This window comes from Serinus canaria, chromosome 2 (assembly GCF_022539315.1).
Source record: "Serinus canaria isolate serCan28SL12 chromosome 2, serCan2020, whole genome shotgun sequence".
Taxonomy (NCBI): Eukaryota; Metazoa; Chordata; class Aves; order Passeriformes; family Fringillidae; genus Serinus; species Serinus canaria.
In genome coordinates, this window is record NC_066315.1 from 126,894,685 (window position 1) to 126,919,294 (window position 24,610).

A 24,610-nucleotide genomic window follows, 5' to 3' on the forward strand; every position below is an offset into this window, starting at 1 on the left:
GACCACACAGGTCAAACAGAACTGGAAGCACTAGTGATGCAGAAAGATAAATATTGAGGGGTGCTGTTGGTAAATTGCCTTAACTCTTCCAGATTTTGCAGAAATGTATTCTATCTACTGTTTGAACAAGGTGAAAGATTCTGCACTACGAGAGAAGGAATACACGTGAAAAAGTAGATAGGTGAAAAGAGACATAATATGCAAGTCTAGTTTAATTTAAAGTCTAAATAGTCTGAGAGAAATCACACAGAATTCCAAGCAAATAGTAAATATGGATCCATGTGGAAGAAGACTCCTGGATTTCTCTTCTGTGGGAGATTTTGGGGATAATGGCCAATTAGTGGAACCAAAATTTCTGCTGATGTCCTGCATGTTTGAGTTAACAATATTCAGAAAGATATCTTGGCCACATAGTCCTTTTCTGTGGTGGGAAATACAGGAAATTTGAGTTAATATCAGACTTCTTTGAATCCACCAGTTACTTAGGATTCTATAGCAGAAATGGTTAAGTCTAGAAAAAATAATATTAGACTACTGGGTTTTAGTATGGGAAACAGAGCTGAGTAAACAACATCAAGTTTGACTGTGAGATTTTTTGTACTAGGTTGCAGAAAACTAGAGGTTCAAAAAGCTTGGTTTTGGAGGTTTCTTTTGTATTATCCAGAAGAAAAGTTCTATATTTCCTGAAATATTTTCTTCTTCAAGCAGTATTCTGAAAATATTTTATTTTTCTTGTTTTGTATTTGATCTTCAGCTGAACCCATATTGCCAATGACAGAAATTATGGAAGATGAGGATCAAGAATCATTTTGGGAACAATGGACTTATAAACATTGGCAGTTATGGGAGAGAGATATATCTTCTCCATCAGTTCATTGAGATAATAAGTAGTTACACTTTCCAGCAGGATATTTTGGAATCTCTCTAGATTTGACATGTCTTCACAGATAGACTAACCTGATTGAATTTTGCTTTTCTGGTTTTGGCAGAAAAGGTTGTGTGAGTAGTTAGCTATTACATCTCTGACATCTGTCATCATTTCTGACAGAGGTTATAGAATGGGGGAGTTTTCTGGGTTCATCTTTTTGACTAAACATACTTGAGCAATGATTTATCTTCAAGTAGTTTTACCATCAGTCTTTAACTTGACAGAATAAATCATCTTGCCTTAAATAGCATAGTTTAAAGTAAGGCTATAAACACTGATCTTGCATTGCTGCCTGCTCTGAGGAGCCCCACCAAGGCCAGTGATTTGTGTAGCTACTCTGGTTATTTTGGCCTGAAAGGATTCACCCCAGTAATTGACAGAACACTAGAAATGAATCATCCATCACCCAGGTTATCCAAAGTGTTTTGAAGATAGAAACCCTAACAAAACATTTGGAAATAATTAGCAGTTGTCCTTCCTGGAACTGATTCTTTGAAGGGTGTGTGTCATGTAGAATTGAAGTCAGGTTTATTTTGGTTATAGGTCAGGCAAATGATTGTGCATGGAAATGGAATATTATGGAGTTTGTTACCTTGTTGCTTCACACTTTAAGCATCTCGTTAGACACAATGGGATGAATAATATTTATTTGTTGATTAATTTTCTATAAACATAATCCTTTTAAATGTAGAAGGCATGATATTGTTCAGGGGTCAGAGTTGAGGAAATAAATTGGTTCCTTGATCACAGGATATTTGGTGTTTCTATGAAATCTCTTCTTTCAGCCATGGGTGGCTTTTTCTTTCAGATTTACATCCTGCCTCTCAAATCACATTCAGATTACTTTTCAGCTAGTACCCCACTGTCCTTATTCCAGAGGTTTCTTTCCTGCCATTTGAACTTCAGATGTCTCCTGCTTTAGTTAAGGTCTTCTGTCAGCCCCTACACCTTGGTTGGATGATTTAACACTCTCAGATTAATAACTGCATTACTCCACTATATATGTTATAAGCATAACTGAGAGTGATTTGTCTTGATCTTTTTTTACGCTTTTTTTGAGAACAGCCATGAAGCTAATCTGGCCTTGCCTGTAAATGCATCTCACTTCTTAGGTCCTCAGGTCAAAAGATTATTTCCTTGTCCTTCCTGTAAGGCTAATTTCCTATGCAGCTGTTTTTATTGACTTGACTAGCTGTTTTTATTCTCCAGCTTGACAGTGCTGGTGATAGTGGTGATTCTCTCCTAGTATTACTAAAAAGGCCAGTGAAGTTCTTGTTAACTTTTGATTTTAAGGCTCAGGATCACAGATAAGCTGCATTTTAAGATAGGCAAAAATTACTGCCTGGCAATGGGCTGTTGAAGAAAAATGTTCTCTTTGCTGTTAACAGTTGGACTTGAGAGTAACCAAAGATGGGGGGAAAATATTTCAAAAGGTGATGTTCTAAGTGAAAAAATTATAACAGAATAAGGATCATTTTAATGAGTTAATTATATAGCAGGGATTTGAGAAGTTCAGGAATGAAATTCTCTGACATTTAAACAGAAAAAAAAATTAAATTTACACATATGTCTTGACCAGAAAATGACCACAGCTGAGACAAAGCCAGGTTGTATGCCTGACTTTTAAAGCAGAAAGAATGGCCAGAATTTATGGTAAAAATTACACATTCCCAATATGGTGTTATACTGAGAAGCAGTTATGGATGCATGAATTGTAATTGTATGCACATAGATTAACATTAAAGGATGTAAGGAATGTTACTAATTCAGCAATTAAAGTAGATCCAAGAACGAGAGTCTCATTTTTGACCAGTATCCTCCAAGATCTTGCCATTGTGAATTTCTGGGACACGTATCCTGCACCCTGTCAACCTATTTTGTCAAAATATTTAGAGGAGGGGTCCTAGAAAGGGTCTTCCTTGAAATTTGGAGCTCATTAGTGGATTTTCTTGGGGTTTTTTAGAGCTTCTTCAGATACTATCCTCAGGAGGAAGATGGCCTTTTAAATTTGTTCATCACACATGGGTCCTGATTCATGAGCGGGCTCTCAGAGCTCTCAGGGCTCTGCCATATAAACAATTTTCTACAAAGTAGGAAACCATCTCTTCTGTGATAATAATTTTACATCAATGACTCTTATGGCATCCTAGGGAGATTTTCTATTTTTCCTGCATTATTGAACATGCTAGTGTGAGTTATATTACTTGTGCTGTAGTTGGTATCAAAGAACTACCATACCACTTCAGTTTCATTTAGGATCATTTAGGTTGGGAAAGACCTTTAAAGACCATCTAATCCAACTTGTTGTTAACCCAACACTGCCAAGTCTACTCCTAAACCATGTCCCTAAGCTCATTAGGCAGCTCCTGCTCTATGGCTGTGGTGGGCTTCACTTGAATGCCAAGTTTTGATGAAGGGTGTGCTGAGGATTAATGCACACATTAGTCATTTGTCTGCAGAAGGATGTGGGGCCATGGCCATGTCACTCAGTCCTTTGAGCCAGAGCCTCCTCCAGGACTCCAGCATCTTCTGCTGAGACAGTTTTGGAAGGAACAGGACTTTAATGGGATTCTTGTTTTGGCTGTATACTGGAGGGCCTCTATTTGAGCAGCTCATCACAGCATCACATTACAGATAGCACAGAACTGGTCAGCTGAGACAGGTTCATCTCTTCCTCCATTAAGCAACAGCATAACCAGGTAGGAGTTAGATGACCTGCATCCTAAATTTTATTCATTCTGATAAGCAAATCTATTGATTATGGTAGAAAACCAGACAGCCGTGTTGCAGATTGTTATGTGCAAGGAACTCTACCCATTCAGGCAACAGCTGATCATCTCCTCAGTTTGCAATGAAACAAGGAAAGTGCATAATCTGGTTTCAAACTGGTACAGAAACACTTCTTATCACCATACCTTAGCATTGCATTGTTTGGCCACAGGTTCAGAAAGTATTCTGCAACTTGTTTATATGATTTTTTTTCCTACCAAATGCAGATTTTAGACTGTCATCAATGGTGGATGATTAGACTCTATGAAATGGAGAGTGTAGAGGAGGCAGCTGGTGTACACAGTCACTGTACCTCTCAGTGCTTCTGACACTTTCTGATACATACAGGAGTTGACATAAATCTATTTCTGCTTGTTTCTTTTCTCTCTCCTTAGAGTTTTTCTTTAGTAAAGTACTTTGAAGGTGGATTTTGTTTTGATTTTTGATATTAACATGAGCCTATAACACATTATTACTAAGATTTAAAAATTGATTGGATTCTATCTAATCAATAGAGTACAGAATATCAAGATTCCTGGAGTATGCAATAACCATACTGAAGTTAGCTGCCAAGGATAATTTTGATATTTTTATCACTTCTATGTTGAACTTTGCAATTACCCATGGATTAAATAAAAAGAAAAAGTCTATCCGATCAACATAACTTCTTCCTACAAGTTTGATGCTACCTTAATTAAAGAAGAACTGCTTCCAGACCAAACAAAGCACTGAAAGGGTGGTTGATTAATGAGAGCATGATTGTTTTGGCTCAGCCTCTATAACAATGGCAGTCTGTGATTACAGTTAAGATGTAAGATACTAGGCTGCTGGAGAGGCACTTAACTAGCTTTCTCAGTAGTCAGCAGTACTTAAAAATTTCTGGCTTTGATTCTTCCTATGCAGACTTTGTATTGTCTTTTTATGCTGTTTTCTTCTGAGACATAAGAAGTTTGGAGGTCTGCAGCAGTGATTTGGTCAGATGTGATGAGGTTCAGTTCTGAACTGAAGTGGTTTCAGGTATTGTCAAGGGTTCAGCCTTATTATGATAGGCTAATTCTTGATCTCACTAATTTTCAGGTTTTTAGTAGTTTTGTTAGCCTTTTCACACCCAAGTGAGCTTCTTTATAAATGCATATTGGATTAATAAATCTTAGCATTACTTTCTTATTCATTTATCAGACCTCAATATCTGTTGTTCATAAAGGTGGTCTTTGCAAATATATGCACAACAATTCAGATATGATGTCATGTTAAATACAACTAGTGATTAAGGACAGTTTCAGAGGATGAACTACCTCCTTACCTAGCAGCCCTCCTGTTGAAGAAACTGAAAAGTCTTTTGCAGTAGTTAGCAATCTTGAAGATAAGGGAGGAAAAGATTTCTCGACAGAGTCATGTAACACTCTCTCCTCTGTGAAGCACAAGTTAGTATGGTATGAATTACACTTAATAATTCATAAAATAGCAGCTCTGAAATCTGCTCAAGCAAAATCTCTTTGGTTAGGCTGAAAGTATTCTATTGTCTCTGGCTTTCGTGAGTTAAGTGAAATCATCAGAAAAGATAATCTTAAAAATGACTGTGCCATTGTAATGTGATCTGTTATTCTGCAAACATGAACAAGCAGCACTGTAATTCTTGAAATGGGCACCTGTGGGGATCAGTATATCCAGAGAAATTAAAATACTTTCCATTCTTTTTTAACACCTTTTATATAAAGATTAGATGGCAATCTTGGCTTAGGCTCCCTCAAGGAAAGAAAGATGTGCTTTATTATACCAATTAGGTTGGTATAAGAAGTCGACTGAGTTGTACTTTTCTTTTAATTGTAAAATCTAAATGTCTCTTAGCTGTACACATCATTGTAGCATGGAACGAAAAGTGATCATTTCTGGTAAGAAAATAATTAAAGAACAATTAAAATGTGAAAGCTTTGAAAAGCTTTTTAAAATTTCTTTTAAAAGTGACCTTAGTTTCAGATATGCTTCTGAGTATTTTTTAAATTTGTGTTTAAAATTAATCCAAAGTTTTAGTAATCAAATATTGAACGATGGGGAAGTAATATGAAATCTCACCATTTTCATTGGAAGGAATTAATTCCCCAGTTATTTTTATTTGTAATAGAGTTGTTTTAGTCAGCTGTACTCTGACAAACGCCACTTTTAATCAGCCTCCTTGCCAATCATAATTCCCAGTTGTATGATTAGTGGAAGAAAAGCTCTCTGTATGTGACCTCATTAGGGCACCTCTTTATGTGAAAGGAAAGGAGGATTTAAAATCTATGCAGCGAAGAAGGTGACAAGAATTTGCAATGTGAAAAATAAAATACAGGTTTTCCAAAACAACTGAGTTTATTCTGACTTAAGCTGTTAGCAGAAGCACAAATGCTATTTTAAGTAACCCTGGAAGGAACCTCTGTGAGCACAGGGAAGAGTTGTGCCATGCTGCATGTGGTCCCCCATGGGGAGGCATTACTTTAATTGCTAATTCAGTCTGCAGTATTTGCCAGTTCAAAGATCCAAATGTTCACATCTAAGAAACTATCTTAGTTTTAAAAATCTTTATTTCTGATTCATAAAACGCACATTGCTATAAAATTTGAAACTAATCACTTCTTTTTGCTCCCCTCCTTAAGAGCATCTGGGTTAGTACCTATGTGTTTACAATATGCTTTGCTGCTAACGTGGGACTGCTGTATGGCGTGGTGTGCACTATAGCAATCGTAATTTTCCGCTTTCCCAGGTAAGAAACAATTTATTGAAATGTTCCACTAGCACTTCATTATGTGTTCATTCTGCATATTGCTTCACAGTCAGGACAGACATACGGTATACTAAATTTAACAGCTAAACTTCAGGTTTTTAGTTGCAAAAAATTGCAAGATAAGACAATTCAAAAGTAAAAGTCACATCTGTCCTTAGACTAAGGAATCTCTAAAACATTCTATAAAATGGCATTGTTTTGTGATTTCTCTTATTATTCTACATCTGTAAGATTCATTCTGTGAAGGTAGCATAAAATCAGCTGGAAGATTAATAATATTTTTTTCCATTAGATATTTATTTGTTCCTTAAGGAAAAATTATGTCTGGCAAGATTTTGTAACTAAGAGCCTTTATAAACTCCTAGGTACTATGTTGCACAGGAATTGGTACTTGACAATTGCACTGCTAATATAGATTAATGAAACATAACTCTACAACTATTCTAATGTCTAACAAAATGTAAAAGTTTTGTGCATGACTTAAAAAAGTCAGGACAAATAAAATAGAGCCGTCAGAAGTTTTTCTGTTTTATGGTTTGTTTTTTTTTAATTAAATATATTACAGCTGCTACTTTGGATCATGACTAAAGGGAAATATAGCTGAGGTTCATGATTGATTTGTGCTACAGAATTAATTCACAGCTCACCAGTTGTGGAAATTACTTGCTGCTTGCATGCAGTTGTTTGCATGAATATTAAATCCCACTGAAATTAAGCACAATATAGACAGCTCGATTAAATGCTTGTTAAAGTTAATGGTGTTAGACATTTGTGCACAGCTCTATTCTCATGGAATAAGTTAAAGAACCAGCATGAAAATAGTTCAAAATTTCAAGGCAGTTAAAAATGATGGGAGATTGCTTCTGCTTGAATTAGCCAGTACTCTTGTGATACTTTTTTTGGTGTACTTTTAGTTTGCTACTCAGCAAACTAAAATTTTGGTAAATTCTGTAGTAAAGCGAAAGGCAAGTTTTCATGTTGTTTTTGTCCTGAGCCTGGATGTTAGAGGTTCTCCAAGAGCAGAAGGGGGTGGATACCTAACACAAAAGAGACTGATCTAGTGGAGATCTCAGTCTGAACCTGCCCTTATTAATGTAAATAAGACACTTCCCAGTGATCTCTGTGCTCAGTAAAGCTGCACATGACTGTCCACACCATGTAAAGGCATTGAACAAGGTAGCAGCCTTAAAACTGGCATGGCACAGATGGGGTTAACAAGATAACGTGTAGTCAGCCATGCAGTCATGAGCAGAAGTGTTAGCAGAAGTGAAGCAAGGAAAATACCATAGATTATTTATTGTAAAGTTTCTGTTCAGATGTCAGAGTACTGGATGTGATACATGTTATGTATCAGAGTGTATTAAAAGCAGCAGCAGCTACAGCTTCATTTCTGCAAAGATGAGAGAACAGCTGATGTGTTCAAGGCTCATTTATCTGGCCCCAATACCTGCAAATACTCCTTGCATATTGGTGCATCTGTCTCAGAGGATAGATAGTTCCATAGTCTTCTGCAGTTCAATGTGTTCCTGTAAATGACATGTTGAATCAGAAAATCCTAACACTGAGCTCCCTTTCCAAGGCAATTTTCTCTTTTCTGTCTGTAGAGAGCATAGGAATACTGGTGCTTTCCAGTAAGACCCCCATTTTGATAGCTAGAGTGCAATGTTCTGCTTCATCATGTAAAGATGTGTCAATTTCAATGACAAATAAAATATCTTTGTTTTTCATGACCCACAGCTATTCTACATATTTATTTTCCCTTTCCTTACAATATGATTTTGCAGGTAAAAAATATTAATTAAACTACTTTTGAAGATATAGATTATATATGAGCTACCTTGACTTGAAAGTAGCTCTGCCCAGCAAATGAAAATTAAAATTAATATATTCTTCACAAGAGAATTTAATTACTCATATTTTCAAAGTGATCTCACAATTCTAAAATGAGCTTTTTGATCTTTAAGAGGATGATTATCAGAAAAGACAAGCAATCACCAGTAATCACAAAAATACAGATTGCATTGTTGAACCTTTAAACTGCTATGCTGTAGCTTGGGGTGTGTGTCTTTTTGTTTCTGCTCAAGATTACTAATGATTAAATATACAGATTTTTCTCTATGTATTGATTACAGAGCAAAGGCACTGAATTTGAAAGATATGAAAGAGGTGGAATACAAATACAAAGCAGAAGATAATTGTGTAAGTTAATTTATTTTTTAACTTTCTGTTTGTGTGTGTGTTTCACTAAATCAGTTTTGTTTGTTTTCTCTAATTAGTTACCAAATCATAATCGGGGAGTCAAGGGAATGCTTTTATGATATGACCACTTGAAATCTAAAGTCAGGATAATATAATAATATTATAGTTGGCCATCAGAAACTGGATTGTTTTCATGGTTCTGCTGCTGGTCTGCAAAGCGAAGTTAGGCAAGTCCTCTTAGATTTATCTATCTTAGTTTATTTGTCATTTTTAGTTATGAATTGCTCTTTCTCAATGTTTCCTAATTCCTAAATTTAAGGAAATATCTTGCAAGGAATGGCAAGGGCAATCTGAGCAGACAGTAGCAGTCTCTGTATTATTATCACTTTTCCTAAAAGTCCTTTGGCATTTTTATCATCCCCAATCTCTTTTCTGAAACCATTTCTCTCACCAACCCCTCGTGACCAAATTATCCCAGAGGACACCACGAGGCTGGGCAAAGGGGGGTAGCACCACAAAATTGTTACAGACTGCTTCACAAATTTCATCACCCTGTGCACATGAAAAATGGATGGAAGAATCTCTCCCAAAGGCTGTGCCTTTTAAATCTGGCTTCTTACAAACTTAAACCAACCAGTCAGATTCTTTTGGTTATTTTCATTGCAATTATCATCAAAGTTGCTTTTTGCTCAGGTCTGTGGTAAGAAGAGAAGGGTAGTGACCCAGAGAGGTGAACTCCCTCCTCCAAGATGAAATGGTAGGTCAGCAGCCAAGAGAGAAGTAGAACCATGTGTCCTCTCAGCACAGAGCCCCATCCCCAGGACACCCTGCCTTCTCCACTGTGGCAGTTTTTCCTACGTCCTTTTTCCCTTCTTAGTGCTGATGAAGGGTCTTATGTATCAGTAAACTACATGCTCAGCAGTTAGTGCTCCACCATTAAGCAGATTAAAGAATTTATTATTTCTGGCAAATGTCTTCCACCAGAGCTATCCTGGGCTAAAAATCTGAACTTCCAAGGGCTCAAGGGCATTTACTGTTTTGGCATGCTGAGAAACATTGGAATGTGAAAGGTGCATAAGAATGGGAAGGACTCTGAAATGTGAATGAAAAACACTGTTGTTGGGGCTGGAAGAGCTGTCAATTATTATATAACTTTTCATTTTTATTAAAAATATTATAGTAACTTTGTCAGAGATGGGTAACCAAAATTTGATTTGCTTGCTCTTTTTCATATCACTTCATGAAGCACTTTGTACAAATGCCTATACATTTTTTTTTTAAGCTTACTAGTCCCCTGCTTTTTTCCCCTCTTAATTCAGTAAGATTAACGCCAGGAACCTAATAACAAACTAGTGTCTGCAGACAGTGGGGAAAATAACATTATGTTAGAGAAGCAAATTGCTCAAGAGCTATTACACAAAACAAAGAAGGGAAATATGCCTTTAATTGAATTTAGAGTCACTGGGTTGCAACAGGCATTTAGGGTAATTTTTAATGCATGAATGTTAGACTGATCCAAGTTTCCCTGGTAAGTAACAGATTAGACACAAACAACAGGACTTTTAAACAAGAAAATATGCAAGCTTAATGATCTACCCTGCCATTAAGGTCTGTGGATTTATAGGGGTTATTTCATCAATATGAGAAAAGACACATTAATGTGGAAAAAATCAAAGGGTATTTAGAAGCTTATGTGAAACACATTTCATCCCAGGCGTTCACTGGCACTGAACTCGCACCCGAGCAGAGCCAGTGCTGTGCAGAGTGCGCAGGGCAATCGCCCCGGGCCTTCCGAGGGTGGCAGGAACAGACACGTGAGATAAATTTCCTGCTTTCTTAGACAGGACACAACAAAGAGGAAGTTTCATTTTTCTCTGAACTGTTCTTGTTAACAAAGAGTCAAACCAGAGCCAGGAATAACTGGCTGGTCAAATTTAGGCACAGTTGACCTTGTCCATTCTGGACAAAAATTATACCCAAGTCTGCCATCTGCTTGATCTGACCTTATGATTTGAGCCTTTCAAGTTTTGGACCTTGTACTTATGGAAGCTTGATCATCACAGGATTTGATCTTTGCACATCAGTCTTTCTTTTTTTTTATCTCTTATCTTCTACTCTGCCATGGCACTGAAGAGTCCACTTGTCTCTACACCAAGCTGTGTATAGCATCATTTTTGTGGGAATTTGTGGGATGTCAGAGCATTTCTTCATTCAAGCTTATACCATGCTTTGTTTTGCCCTTGTTTTAGAGCTCTATTCCATACAAACTGATACATTTTAACTGCCAGTTGAGTTTTGCCACATGTCTGACTGTGGCAAAGCTCATTTGTGGTATTTACTGCAATCACATCCATAGAAAAATTGTGCAAAGTCCCTACACATAATCTGGGGCTCTTAGCCTCAGTTTGGGATGTTTAAAATGTTTCCTTTATTCCATGGTCACTGTGGTGGTGTCTGAGAGATCATCTCATTCCCAGAAGTCTGAATAGCAGTCTACAATAAGGAGATAGTTTATGTGGTTTGTGGTTCCATTTCTGTTATGCTTGAAAGTCTGTTGGGAAAACTGCATACCTTCAATGCAATCCCAAACAATTTTTAACTACCTAAAAAATGGTCCCTGTCAGCTCCACTTGTATTTGACTGTGACCTTTGACTGTGACTTGTTACATGACTTTTGTTAGGAAGAAAGAGTATTTTTTGACCTATATTCTCTTGCAAATTCTTGATTTTTGCTTCCATTGTCACACAACCTGTGGAAGATTGGGACTTCAGTAGAAGCAACTTCTACTGAAGTCCCAATCTTCCACACAAAACAAGTCTTTAAGCATGTCTTACTGGTGTCTAATGTATTTAAATATAAATATTAATTTTATTACTGGCTTTTGAAGATGTTTTATATGTACACCTTGGGAGTGAGAGAAATAGCACTTGTTTTGTGCAAAATGTCTCCCACTTGTACCTGGGGGTTTCAGAACATTACCTGGTGTCCTTCCAAAATTGTTCTGCTGTGTAACATTTGTGTTTTGAGCTACACAGTCTGACTGAATGTGCTGGTAAGCTGGTTGTAGCTTATTTAGTGAAGTGCAGAGACAGGCTCCAGGGCAACGGAGAGCTCTCGTGTAGGTTATTGCGTTGGTTGTAGAAATGTGATGGTAAAGCTTTAAATGTGCCACTCAAGGTTGATCTGGATCCATTAAGTATTTTCATGGAGAACAGTCTCTGTATTAAGGTCATCTTCAGATGACTTAGATGAATATTGCCAGCTTTCCCCAAACCACCAGCAGTGTTTGCCCTAAATCCTTGTGTACTTTTCTCAAGATGCATTTGTCTAATAAAATAAACTCCCTGTCTGCAAATGTTACCTTGTCAATGAGTCTGGGGTTTTTCTCCAAATTGAAGATGAACTTTTCAGCATTATGTTTATTTCATTCCCCAGGAATCACTAAAACAGGTAAAAATAGTTTCAGTCAACAGCCCATTAGTCTTTTTGAATGCCAGAAAATTTCACGCTGACCTGTTAAAGATAATCCAGAAGGATGGCATGAGCAGCCAGGTATGTGATATTGTAAACAAGGTGAGATGTGCTTTCCACTTCAGTAATCACCAGGACTGGCTTGAAGATTGTGTTTGCTTTCCTTGCACTTCTTAGAGAATGCAATCAGATACTGAAACATAAAAGAGCATAAAAGAAAGTATAAAAAAGCAACATTAGAAATTATTCATTTAGAATAAAGCTAATCCTAATCTTAATCAGATTCAATATGGACTATTTTCGTATTATTACTTGAAAATAGTATCCCTTCTATTTCTGCATGTGATCCTGTAAGAGACATTAAAGCACTTATCCAAAACTCAAAATTTTCTAGAATAATTTACATAATCTCAGCTGATATAAGGCTGGGATTTTAGAAAGACAATGAGTAGCTACAAATATGCTTGAATAAAATGTAATTATTTTTTTTCCTGGAGATAAGTCCCAGAGAGATGGACACTTCTAACAGAGAGATGGACACATTTCTAACTATAAATAATTTTGGGAGAATTAGGAAGAAAGTTACTACTTTTTTTCTCAATGGTTTCTTTTTCCTCTTTTGCACTGATTGTATTAGAAAAAGAAACAGTATACAAATTAGGTATATCACATTTTTGGAGAACATCCCTGTAAGTATAGCCTTTTCCAAGCTCATCTGCACATAACTACTGCAACATCCTGCAACACTTCCTAAAAGGGAAAAAATAAATTAAAATTTTTCTATCAGTGCCATGAAGACATTTCAAAATGATACAATGCTTACTGCAGACAATTTCATCCAGTTTGGCAAATTGGGCTGAGAAAATCTCAGCTGTGTCTTAGATGGGTTGTTAAGACAGCAACGTGTGTCTACCACCTCTGCTGTCCCTTGACAAAGAGTTGTGCTACCCATGTGTGCTTAATGGGTGGAAATTCAGCTCAGAAAATGTGATGCTTTTTTCTCTTGGTTTTGCTACGCTGACTGATTTGGATTAGTATGATAAAAAGCCTCCAAGCAGAGAGAAATTACTTAGGATTTCCATGGAAATTATTTGAGTCAATTTAATAAATTAATTTGTATGTTACTTATAAAGGAGATTTTATCCTTTGTCTTTTCTGTAAGGTACTCAGCAGTATAGCTCCTGAAACACTGTGCTTTTTTTTTTTAATTTTTTTGTTGTTGAGTAAATGTCTTTCTGTAGCACATAATGGGTGTGAAAAAAATGCAGTTTCACTTTTGTTTCTGTGCTCTGGTTCTGGTTTTAACTCATGTTTCTACTGAGAACTTACATATTGAAATAACCATTATAAAATTATCCAGATAAATTTAATTCTTTAATAAATTTACACATCAAAACCATTCTTACTAAAATATTAGCATAGGGGATGAGAGTGCAGCAAGTAGAAAATTAATCAAAAGATAATCTTATAATATCACTGCCAAGAATTTTTCTTGTCAAGAACATTTTTCCCATCTTTTGGCCACTTCTTAACCAATACCTGCCCAAAAGCATTGTGTCCAAAATATGCTTTCTAGTGAATCCTAACTTGGCAGAGGTTGAGCCAGCTAAAAAGAAATGCAAATATCAGTTTGAGCATGTATCTCAGTATTCTTCTAAAGTTATACCAGAAAATATTATACATCCAATAGGCTATTGCATTGGACATGAATTTGGAGAGAATGAGTTCACTTTAGTACTGAGAAACAGAATTCTTATGAATTGCATTGATTTTCTCTCTTTACTGTGCAATGGATTGGTTTTTCTTGGTATGTTAATAATTTGCTGCTTTTGTTTCAGTGTGAGCAGAACACATTGCTCTGTTCATTTTCCAATGGAAGTTGCCATGGTGAGTTTATTATCTACAAATGGTGTTAAAACCAAGATGGATGTAAGTGTGCAAAATAGTTCCACATTTTTCTATTTATTTCTAGGTGCACATAAGTTTTGTGGCAATAAATATTTTCAGTTAGACCAAACATGAATGCTAAACAGTCTTAAATTATACTAACCTTGGCCTAATAAGTCCTGTAATTCATTCTGGTTTTTACATACTTTTTAAGATTTCAAAGGCAGGGAACCCCTTGAAAACGCCTTTTTTAGAGGAGTGGAAGGTTCTAGAGGAAGTCTCATTGCCCATCACATGGGGGTTGGAACTAGATGTTTAAAGGTCCCTTCCAACCCAAACCATCCTCTGATTCTGTGTCCCTGCTTACTGCACAGGGATGAGTGTGCCTGTAAAGAGACAGGTACACAGTGAGGGAAACACTTCCTGTATTGCTGCCTGGACTGATCTTCAGACTAGGCTGAAGAGACTGTTTTGCTAGGCCCTGGTCTTGGGGTTTTTTGCATGCAGATTTGAATGTTAGTATGAAAAAGTAAAAGTAAGATTAGAACCATGTTAAATCTTTGGGATCTTTAAAGCCACATAGGAGTAAATCTCAGAAAATGTCAACTGAATTGTTAGTGACACAATAACCACCAATATTATACAGTATATCAATACAATATATAATAAAAACCCCTTGAGGTTTTCTTTCAATTAAGGATTAAGCTGGAAACTCCACTCTTTCCTCATTTTGTAGGACTTAAATCAAACCAGAGCACATACATTCCCATGGGAGAGCTGCAGCAACCTTTTGCAGTGGATACTTTATACAGATGACTTCATTGTGGATAGAATTAAAACAGTGTTTATTTAAAACACTTATAAGCATTTAAGCCACAGTAGAAAATCTGATTTGGAGGCTGTTGTCTGAATGTTTGCATTTGTTAACCAGACTCAGAACATTTTTATAGTACTACAGTGTTTAGTTAACTTGGGAGTGACAGAATGCTTTGTTGTAGTATAGCAACCTATGAAAATGGTTATTGAAGATTATATTGTATTTTATTGACTATATTGTAAAATACAATGTTTGAGAAGACCATATCAGTACATATTTCAGTCATCTTGAAGATGAACTGGTTTCTCATACTACAAAAGTGACAGAAAGCACAAGCCCTCTTTTCTGAATGTCTAAGACATGCCTTGAGGACTTAAATGCTGTCACTACTTACATCAACCAGTCTATGGTGATTCTTCATGGGGTCTTTTCAACAACAAACAGAGAAAAAAGAAAAATCCCTTTAAAAATAAAAGCAAAATGCTGAGCTTTAATTTTCAAGGATGGGAGCATGAGGACACAATCCTTAAGCCTTATGGCAGTTGTCCAGGAAAACATGGAAAAAAAAAAGTATGTCTTCATCAGAATCTTTCCTTTCTCCCTTTGGGGAATACTGTCTGTATCAGCACCAAACGAAACAGCTGCTCTGGCTCAGACCACTGATCCAAAGAGGGCGCAGGTCTTTACCTATCCCCCCATTTAGAGGCCAGGCAGCCTCTCCTGCAATTCAGGATGCAGCAGGGAATTATTACACTGAGCCGGGAAGATCACATGAACCCTTCCTGCGTTTCTATCACAGTAATTTTCAGGAGGTTCCCTCTAAAACCCTATATTTTTGCTTGTATTCATGTATGTTGGACAGAACAGAGACAGTAAATATCTGGAAATGCAAGTCCGAAAATCTTTGCTTTTGGGCTACGGTTGGAAAAGAATTACCACCGTTATAAATTTACATCATGAGGAAATTCCAAGTCCCCTCAACAGTTAAAAATCTTTGCCTCTGCTCTGCCAAAGCCATTTATCTTAACTCATCTTTACAATCAGAATTCCTTTCTTTCATAGTTTTCTTTTTTTTTTCAGTTGTGTGCATTATGATAACAAACATTTGTTCACAGAACAATATAAATGAGATGTGCATTATTTCCTAGCTTTCCCTTTATGAACGCCAGGAATCATTTATCTATGTGCTAGTTCAGGATGCATTTAGAACAGAGTGTGTTTTGATTTAGCACAAGATGGCCTGAGGTTGAAGAATGAGTATAAGAATTTTGCAAATCTTACCAACACAATTTTCTTCTCCAGCATCATTATGTAACTGTGTATTAAAAACAAAACAAAACAAAAACAAAACAAAACAAAACAAAACAAAAAAACAAAAACAAAACAAAACAAAACAAAACAAAAACAAAAACCAAAACCCAAGCAAAACCAGCACAGTAAAACCTTAGTAAAATTAAATATTCCACTTTACATACATTTCTTCCTTATGGGTGAATGTTAAGTAAAACCATAGGCAGGTGTTTTGGGACTATGGAAAACAGTATTATATCAGAACTTAAAAGAAAAATAGATATATTTTCTGTTTAGACCATGAAAAATCTTCCAAAAAAGAGCAGAAGACTCAATAAGAAATTCAAATTTGAAGAAAAAATTGCTTAATTCTTGAGACACTGTTGCTGCCTAAAACATCTCCATTAATATATTCTGTCTGTCATCACTTCTTTCCATTGCCCTAAAAGTTCTTCATTTGTTCTTCTAAAACAAGGCACTTGCTTGCCTGATACCCAGCACATAACAATAAAAACTTTATTGTGATAGTTTGAGCTTATTTTGTTGAGCTATAGTCATTTTTATACCCATTTCTTGAGTATTCTCCTTTTAATGAAAGGTTTTCATTTACCAAATGTGTAGGTGAGTTGGCGCAGCCATGTCACAGTGAGCGACATGTTTTGATATTAGACTGCAGTGGACTGAATTTTTTTGACTACACTGGAGTCTCCGTGCTTCTTCAGGTATTCATGACACTAAAAACATTCTGTATATGTTATAATTATACATATGAGTTATTGGGGCAGCTACTAGTCACTCCACCTATGTTACTGGATAAATCTTTCATTCATAGAAAAGATGAACACAGATTTGGTATTAAATTGTACCATGTTTATATATAAAATTACATTAAAATATTTCTAAATATTTTGGGTAACAGAGCAAATCTTCATATCTATGTGTAATGAAGAGGGGCTTTGGAACTTTTTTTTTTTTTTTTTTTAAAGTTGACCCTGCCATGTCAGTTGTAGACACAAGTAAATTTACTGCTTTAAAATTTCAGCTTTAATTCTGTGATTTTATCTGTATATTCTACTGTTTACTAAGCCAGAGGTCGAAACATGATCTCCATCCTTTTTCCTGCGGGCAACATATGTCGCAGACTGGGTTCAGGCAGTGCAGGAGTTCCAAGATGCTCCCAGAAGAAAAAACCCAGCAGTCACTGGTTACTGTGGTGAATGGAATTGAGTCCAGATGGTGGCTGGCCACAATTGCTCTTCCCTTGGGGCCAGTCCTGTTTAATATCTTTGATGATGACTTGGACAAGGGGATTGAGTGCACCCTCAGTCAATTTGCAGAAGAGACCAAGCTGGGTGGGAGTGTTGATCTGCTGGAGGGCAGGAAGGCTCTGCAGAGGGGTCTGGGCAGGCTGGATCAGTGGGCCAAAGACAGCTGTGTGAGATTCAGCAAGGCAAAGTGCTGGGTCCTGCATTCAGGTCACAACAACCCCAGGTGTTACCCTGGGTGGTGCTACAGGCTGGGGCAGAGTGGATGGGAAGACACGGATGGACTTGGCAATGCCAAGTTAGTGCTTGGACTCAATGATCTTAAAGGTCCTTTCCAACCTAAACAATTCTATGAGTCTATGGTTCCACATAACAAGCAGTTCTATATCGTGGATAAAAAATGATGTTCAAAAGCTGTTTCTTACACTTCCATCAGATCTGGACTTTAAAAGTTTTGTAGTGAGTACAGAGTTAAGTGGGTATGGAAGACTTGATTTGCATAATTTTTCTGAGTAAGATAAAGGACTAGATTTGAACTTGGGTCTTGGCCCAGACCTCTTGTTGCCCAAACAATTTTCTCAATTTACTGCAGTGTTTTCACAGTGAAGTAAGTGCTGCCTTAAAATATTTTAAATTAAAACTACACATTTAGGCAAAGATATAATGAAAAAGAAAACTGGAAAAATAATAGTGGGAGTGACTATTAGCTATCCTTTTGAAAGAGAAGGCATTCAATATTGTATTAGTTGAAAAACTTATGAAACTGATTATCAAAAGGTTTTAGAGACCTCCAAATTACAAATTATGTCAAAGAAGTGTTTGACAAATTTGTGAGACGTAAGTCTGGCATGGGCTGTAAAGTGCACAGGTTGGTAGTGCAGCCTCTGAATAAACAGTTGGTCCAAAACCAACTTACATCTCCTCCTACCAAGAGGACCATACACTTGTTACACTCCTTCCCAAAAGATCATCACTGAAGTCAGAGATGGAGGATTTTTGAACTGAGTGAAATTTTTGCTTTATTTTAAAAACAGAATATTCTGATGGGGTTCTCACTGAATCTTCTCTCAGAATTTTTCTACTTCACATGGATTATTTAAACATTTTTTGAAGCAGAAATTGTTTTGGATATTCCCCACTTGGCAGAAAATGCCCTACTCTGCTTTTAGAGTTATTTTCTTTTATTTTTTTTTTTTTTGCTTCTTTCCTTTTTTTTTTTTTTTTTTTTTGGTTTGGTTTGGTTTGGTTTGGTTTTGTTTTCTATCTTATTAATATTTTGTCTCTGGGGAGTTGAACATTTTCAAAGAAAGAACAAAGAACAATTTACTGCTGAATGCAGCATGATAGTTATGGTGCTTTTTTGATACAAGTCTCAAAGTTTCCTAGGTCTGAGTCCTGTCTGTGTGGACTGGTAGTAAGCATATGGTAAGAACATGGGAAAACACGCTGAAAAAAGAGAAATAGAAATAATGCCCCTAAAAAATACAGTCAGAAATTGTAAACTTTTTAATCAAATTCAGTTTTAATTCTCAGCAGAGCTGTAGAGCACTGTGAAGAGGTGGCAGGAAATAAATGTGGCTTGGTGATGTTTGCATTATAGAAGGGCTCGCTCTGGTGGCTGCTGGCAGTACAGCTGCTGCAGCAGCACTCCGGGCTCTGCCTACCTTGAATATGGGCTTTTGGTGACCTGTCTTCTCTGTTGGTATTTTAAACAGGTTTTTAAAAAAATTTCTTGTTTTCAAACACAGATTTACGTGGACTGTAAAACCAGATACATTGATGTGTTGCTAGCACACTGCAAAGGCAAGTATCAGCTTCCAGTAAAAAAAATTAACATGATGGTTTATATATCCCCACTACCTCCTCAGTGCTCATGTTTTGTTTTATTACAGGTTCCTTGATAAAAGCAATGCAATATGGTGGAAATCTTGACTCTGAAAATCCTGTATTTTTTGAATCTATTTCTTCAGCAATTGATGCCATTCAGATTCACAGGGTAAGACTTACAAGTAGGAGTAGGTGAAGCTGGAGGGCTTCTTGGATGCTCACAGCGATTTGTTAAAGTCTGGGGAAGTCTTATTCACCCACTGAACCTTTTATGTAGAAATCTTTTATCTGTCTGTAATCTACAACTAGTCCTCAGGCTGAGGAATGCAGTTTTCCATTTTTTTGCTGCTAGCACTCTCTTCCCATCACCACATCTCCTTTTGCAACAACATCTCGATCTACTATGATAGATCCAGAAGTGCTGTGTTGCAGTGCTTTAATCTGGGCTCATTCTCCACTGGAAAGATTTATGACATCTAGAATCACCTAACACAGCCTCTCAGTGAGACAAATTACCTCAGAGCCAGTTCTGCATTACAGAAACTACACTCCTATTTCTCAGCCTGGGATGCTTGGAGCTGCTTCACACATCAGAGCACTGGTCTGACTGAAAGTTCTGGATCCCCAGATGGTTTGATCTGAGTTAAAGTCTTGTCTCTGCCCTGCACTGTACCCTGCTGTGTTGGCTCACTGCTGGGAAGAGGGGAATTGCATGAGGTAGAAGAGAGAGCAAGAGGGAGAAGGGAGGCTTGAGCACCTATTTACTTGTTCAATGATTCCTGCATTCCTTTTTAAAAAGATTGTAAACCTGGACTTTCCTCTTGAACTATGTGATCCTTTTCCACTGACATGGCAGTGCAAGTGAGTGTCCATTAAAAGCAGTGTGCTTTCCCATGGTTTTATTTATGGCTCAAACATGGCTAGAGCTTGGCTCAGAGCCTTCTCCAAGAGACATTAAACTCATCATGGTCTGCGGTTTGGTCGTTTGTCTTTTGTTCTTCACTATGTATTTAACTAATTTAATCAGACTTGCCTATGGACAAAACCACTTTCCATTGATTTATCCAGATTAAGGTGAGTTGGCACAGTTGGTCTAGTGAATTGACCAGAAAAACATGTTCTCTTCAGCACTTTTCAACATTTTTCATTACAGTGTCCCACAAAAAATAATTTGTTGAAATGGTAACTGCAGGGCAAAAATAATGGGGTTGGCTATTGTATATTTTGTCTGGGTCTGATTAGATAAATTAGAATGATTGTTGTGTTATAAAATGTCTGCATTTTATATTGACATTATTAACTTTCCTAACATTCTTGTAAGATAGTTATGTACCAGCATTCCCATTTTATGGAAGTGGAACATGGATAGACCAGGACAAATGTTCATAATGAAAAGGGGAGTTAAAACTCAAAGTTAAAACTTTTTATGGAACTGATTGCTGGTTTCTATCAGAGCTGCTAGACAAGTCAAACCTCTGCACAGTGGCTTAACAGTTTAGTCTGAAAGGCTTGGTTGCAACCTCAAATTTTAAATGTAATTATGAACAGTTTACATATACTGCTGGTGCCTCTTCAGAATATTCACAGTATGTGCTTCAGGGATTTTTATGTATTCATTGTGTTGAACACCTGAAGATAAAGTGGACAGGAGTGAAAAGGCAGGGTGACTGCAATAGCAGCAGTACACTATAGTCGATGTACTCCTCCTTAAGGTGCTGAGGTCAGTAGGACTCTTGAGAGTTAACACGACAAAATGGGCACAATAGGATAGGAAAAAATACGAGGAAGGACTTGGAGACTAACAGAAAGTGATTTGTTCTGATGCACATTTCAGCTTCCCCATATAGCAGGAAATAGTCTTCCACTGTCAAAAAGGTAGAGGTAAGAGGCCTTTGTGGTCCATTTTCATCTCTGCTGTTGTTCAGAAATGCAAAGATATTCTTAGCTACATGCTCCGATGAAAATGTTGTGTTGTTCTCATTTATATGTTTATAAATTGCTAAGATACTAGCCAATTACTTTATGCAGTTAATCTTAAATACCTTTTTTTTAATCATAAATAACTTTTTGAAATAGTGGCATTTTCAAGCTAACACTCCTTCATATCCTAATTTTACATTATATTCTAGGAAAACATTTTAATACTTTTTTTTTTTTCTGTTTCTCTCATTTTAGAATTACAGCAAGTTCAGTGAACAGAGTGAAGTGTGATGTCCACCCATTGAGCACAGCAAGTTTCATCTGCTCATATTCAAAATGAACTACAACGCGGCTTCTCCTTCACTTTTTTATCCAGTGGATCTCACAGATGATCTTTTGTATACCATATATATTTAGTACATTCAGTATCGACAGTTCTACCTTTCAGAGAGAAAATCTTTCAGCTGTGATCACTCAGAGAATTTTTATGCAATTGTTTTATAGTGTTTTATAAAATGTTTTTATATACATTTAGATACAAATTATTAGAAAGACATGAGGTATTGGGTTTACCAGTAAGGTGTATTCATTTAGGTATCTTGTATTGTAACATTAGTTGTAATATGCATCTGTAGTTTTGTGTATGTAATAGAGACATGAATTCTTAAAAGAGTATAATTGATACAGTATCTGCAGCAAGGCATCTACCAATGCATACATTTTCTAATGGCTTTACTTACTCTGTTAAAGACAGCCATTTACAGTAACAGGATCACATCACAGATATCACATGCTTCCACTTTTTGTACTTAGTCCTGTATGCTTTTTAACACCTGCCCAGATCAGTGGGCAAGTGTATGTAGAAAAGGCAGATACATGTTGACTAAGAGCACTGGATTGCCTCCCTCTATATTTGTTGTCTTGTGCTGTTATGGTTTGTTACATTTTCAAAGCCACAGGTATTCTTTAGCTCAGTCTGAAGAGGAAAAACTGGTAATCTTATAATTTTTCCCAACACATTTTTTTCCAGTTTGAACTGTGATTTGTTTGGTGTTTAAATCTTCAGCTGAGGAAGCTGAAAGGTAACCATAGTGACACATAAGGTGTGTGTCACACTTCAGCCACAATCCTGACGTGATGTGCAGTACACTGTGTGTGAGCACACAAAGTGGGTGGTGGAACTCACTGGTTGAGTATTTGGTTTGTATTTATGGGTTGTCAGCAATTGTATTAGATCATACTATCATATAGATATCATGTTATTTGGCAACATATTAAGGCCTTCCAGTACCTGAAGGGAGCCTAAAAGAAACATGGAGAGAGACTATTTGCAAGAGCATGTAGTGATAGGACAAGGGGAATGGCTTCAAACTGGAAGACAGTAGGTTTAGACTAGACATTAGAAGAAAAAACCTTCACTGTGACAATGCTGAGGCACTGGAATGGGTTGCCCAGAGAAGTTATAGATGCCCTGACTCTGGAAGTGTCCAAGGTGAGGTTGGATGGAGCTTTTAGCAACTTGTCCCAGTGGAAGCTGTCCCTGCAAACAGCAGGGGGATGGAACCAGATGATCTTTAAGGACCTTTAAAACCTAGGCCATTCTATGATTCTATGTATGATTTTTCTCCTCTTGTCTTTCCCTTATGTGAACACCAGCAGTAAAATGTGAGTTGAGCAAAAAGGAATCATCAAATGAGAAAGATAAGGAAGTAAAGGTTTTTGGTTTTTTTCACCAACTTAAAAAATCTATGGAAGCTAAAGGTAAATGAATATGGCACAGCCATAACAGCCTTCTTACACTACAGAGAGGAGGGAAGTACAAGGAGGCTTTGTGCAGCTGACACATACAGGCAAAATCTAGTTCCAAGCATTCTGTTTTCAGCAGCAGTTACATCTGTATGCTTGTCTGGACCCTCCTTGCTCTCTCTGCCCAAAGCTGCTGCCTGCAGGAGATGAGGTGGATCACAGAGTGACTTTTGCATCTCTGCATGGCTAAGACATTGACATGCTTTTCCTCAAGTCTTGGTCACTCCACACTAGTAGATGACAATGGGAGAGAGCCATGGGGTTTTTTGCCCTTTCAATTATGAGTGACTCTTGTAGTTATTCCCTGCTTTTTTCCACAGAGGTCTAGAAATGTTCTGTACAAGTTCTTTTGAGACTGCTTTGGTAATTACTATGCAAAAGGCTGATAAGTAACTGTGAGAAACTCATTATATGCAGGAGAAATAAATTCTGTATATTGTCCCAAGCACATTAATTTCAGATGCTGTAGTTGATTGCAAATGGTTCATTACATCACTGGACTCAGAAACAGGCTATAACATTTGATTAATAATTTCCTGAAACAGCTTTAGTAATTTATTAACACTTTAGAAACTATTTACAATGTACTTTAATCGTAGAAGCATCAATTTTATGTCACAGCTGAATGGAGATTTCTACTTAACTGCAAACTGAATAAATGAATAAATGGTATCTTTTCTACTAGGTTCAGAATTTGTTCTTTGTCAGCTAAATGTTTTTTCTGAAAATTTATAGATTAGTTGATTAATGAAGTTGTTAAAAATAGGGTCTTTAGCAAAGATAACATCACTTTTTCAGGAGACTTTCACTTTTATTCTGAATGATCTTGTAAATGGAACAACACAGATACTTTAAAAATTCCTTGTAGTATTAGCCCTTTAGGAAACCTTCTGCATTAAATAATCAATTTTGTAGTTCTTATCAAAATAGCTTCTAATTTTTACTGCTTTCAATAGGAATAATTTTTGATCAGTTAAATGGCTGGTTTAGGGATGAACATTTATCTCCCATTAGCTCCACATTTATCTCCCATTAGCTCCAACCTTTTAACACTGGGCTTCGGGATAATATTTCTGTAATCTATTTTGCGATACATAATTAGCCTAAATAACTTTCCATCTCTGAGAGTGTGCATTGTTAATTATATTCCCTGTATGGCAAGTGGCATCACTTAGGATAGTTGTTTCTCAGCAGAACAGTGTTTAAGGGGCATGTGACGGTAGCTGCCCTTTCAATTTCTTCTAAAATACCTGTACTGAGTTTAAGCTCTGTCAAACCAGAACTGTTCTACACAGCTATGGGCAGTGAGGGAGGGAATGTCATTTCTTTTTTACCATTGACTTGGAAGAACAAATTGCAAACTACAAACCACTGACACAGTTTCCATTTCTCCACCACCCACCCTTCTGAGCTACTGATGTTTACTAAAACATGTGACTGCTCCTTGCCTGTATTCAAATGGCCAGGAGGCCACTGCCATCAGACCTCATGGACTGCCAGGTCCTGGTTGGTCTGCTGGTGGGATAGCAGTTACTTCATGTCCTCCCTGAGTTGCTCTCTGCAAATCCCTAGTGATGGCGTGTTTGTGGCACTGACGGAGTCAACTGGCAAACAACTGCTTAATTCTTTGGAGAAGATTTAAGGAAACACCCTAAACCTTCTGGATTAA

The 24,610-nt window shown here is 36.9% G+C and overlaps 1 protein-coding gene across 1 annotated transcript in view; it reads left to right on the forward strand.

Annotated features, from left to right (window-relative positions):
* Positions 1-23,736, forward strand: part of SLC26A7 (solute carrier family 26 member 7) — a 67,877-nt gene extending 44,141 nt beyond the window's left edge. The window contains exons 11-18 of the mRNA XM_018911881.3: positions 6,331-6,437; positions 8,591-8,657; positions 12,094-12,210; positions 13,968-14,016; positions 16,745-16,845; positions 19,137-19,191; positions 19,281-19,384; positions 21,391-23,736. Of these exons, the coding sequence (XP_018767426.3) occupies positions 6,331-6,437; positions 8,591-8,657; positions 12,094-12,210; positions 13,968-14,016; positions 16,745-16,845; positions 19,137-19,191; positions 19,281-19,384; positions 21,391-21,426 (636 nt within the window). The 3' untranslated portion in view covers positions 21,427-23,736. The remainder of the gene's footprint in view (positions 1-6,330; positions 6,438-8,590; positions 8,658-12,093; positions 12,211-13,967; positions 14,017-16,744; positions 16,846-19,136; positions 19,192-19,280; positions 19,385-21,390) is intronic.
* The last annotated feature ends 874 nt before the right edge of the window (positions 23,737-24,610 follow it).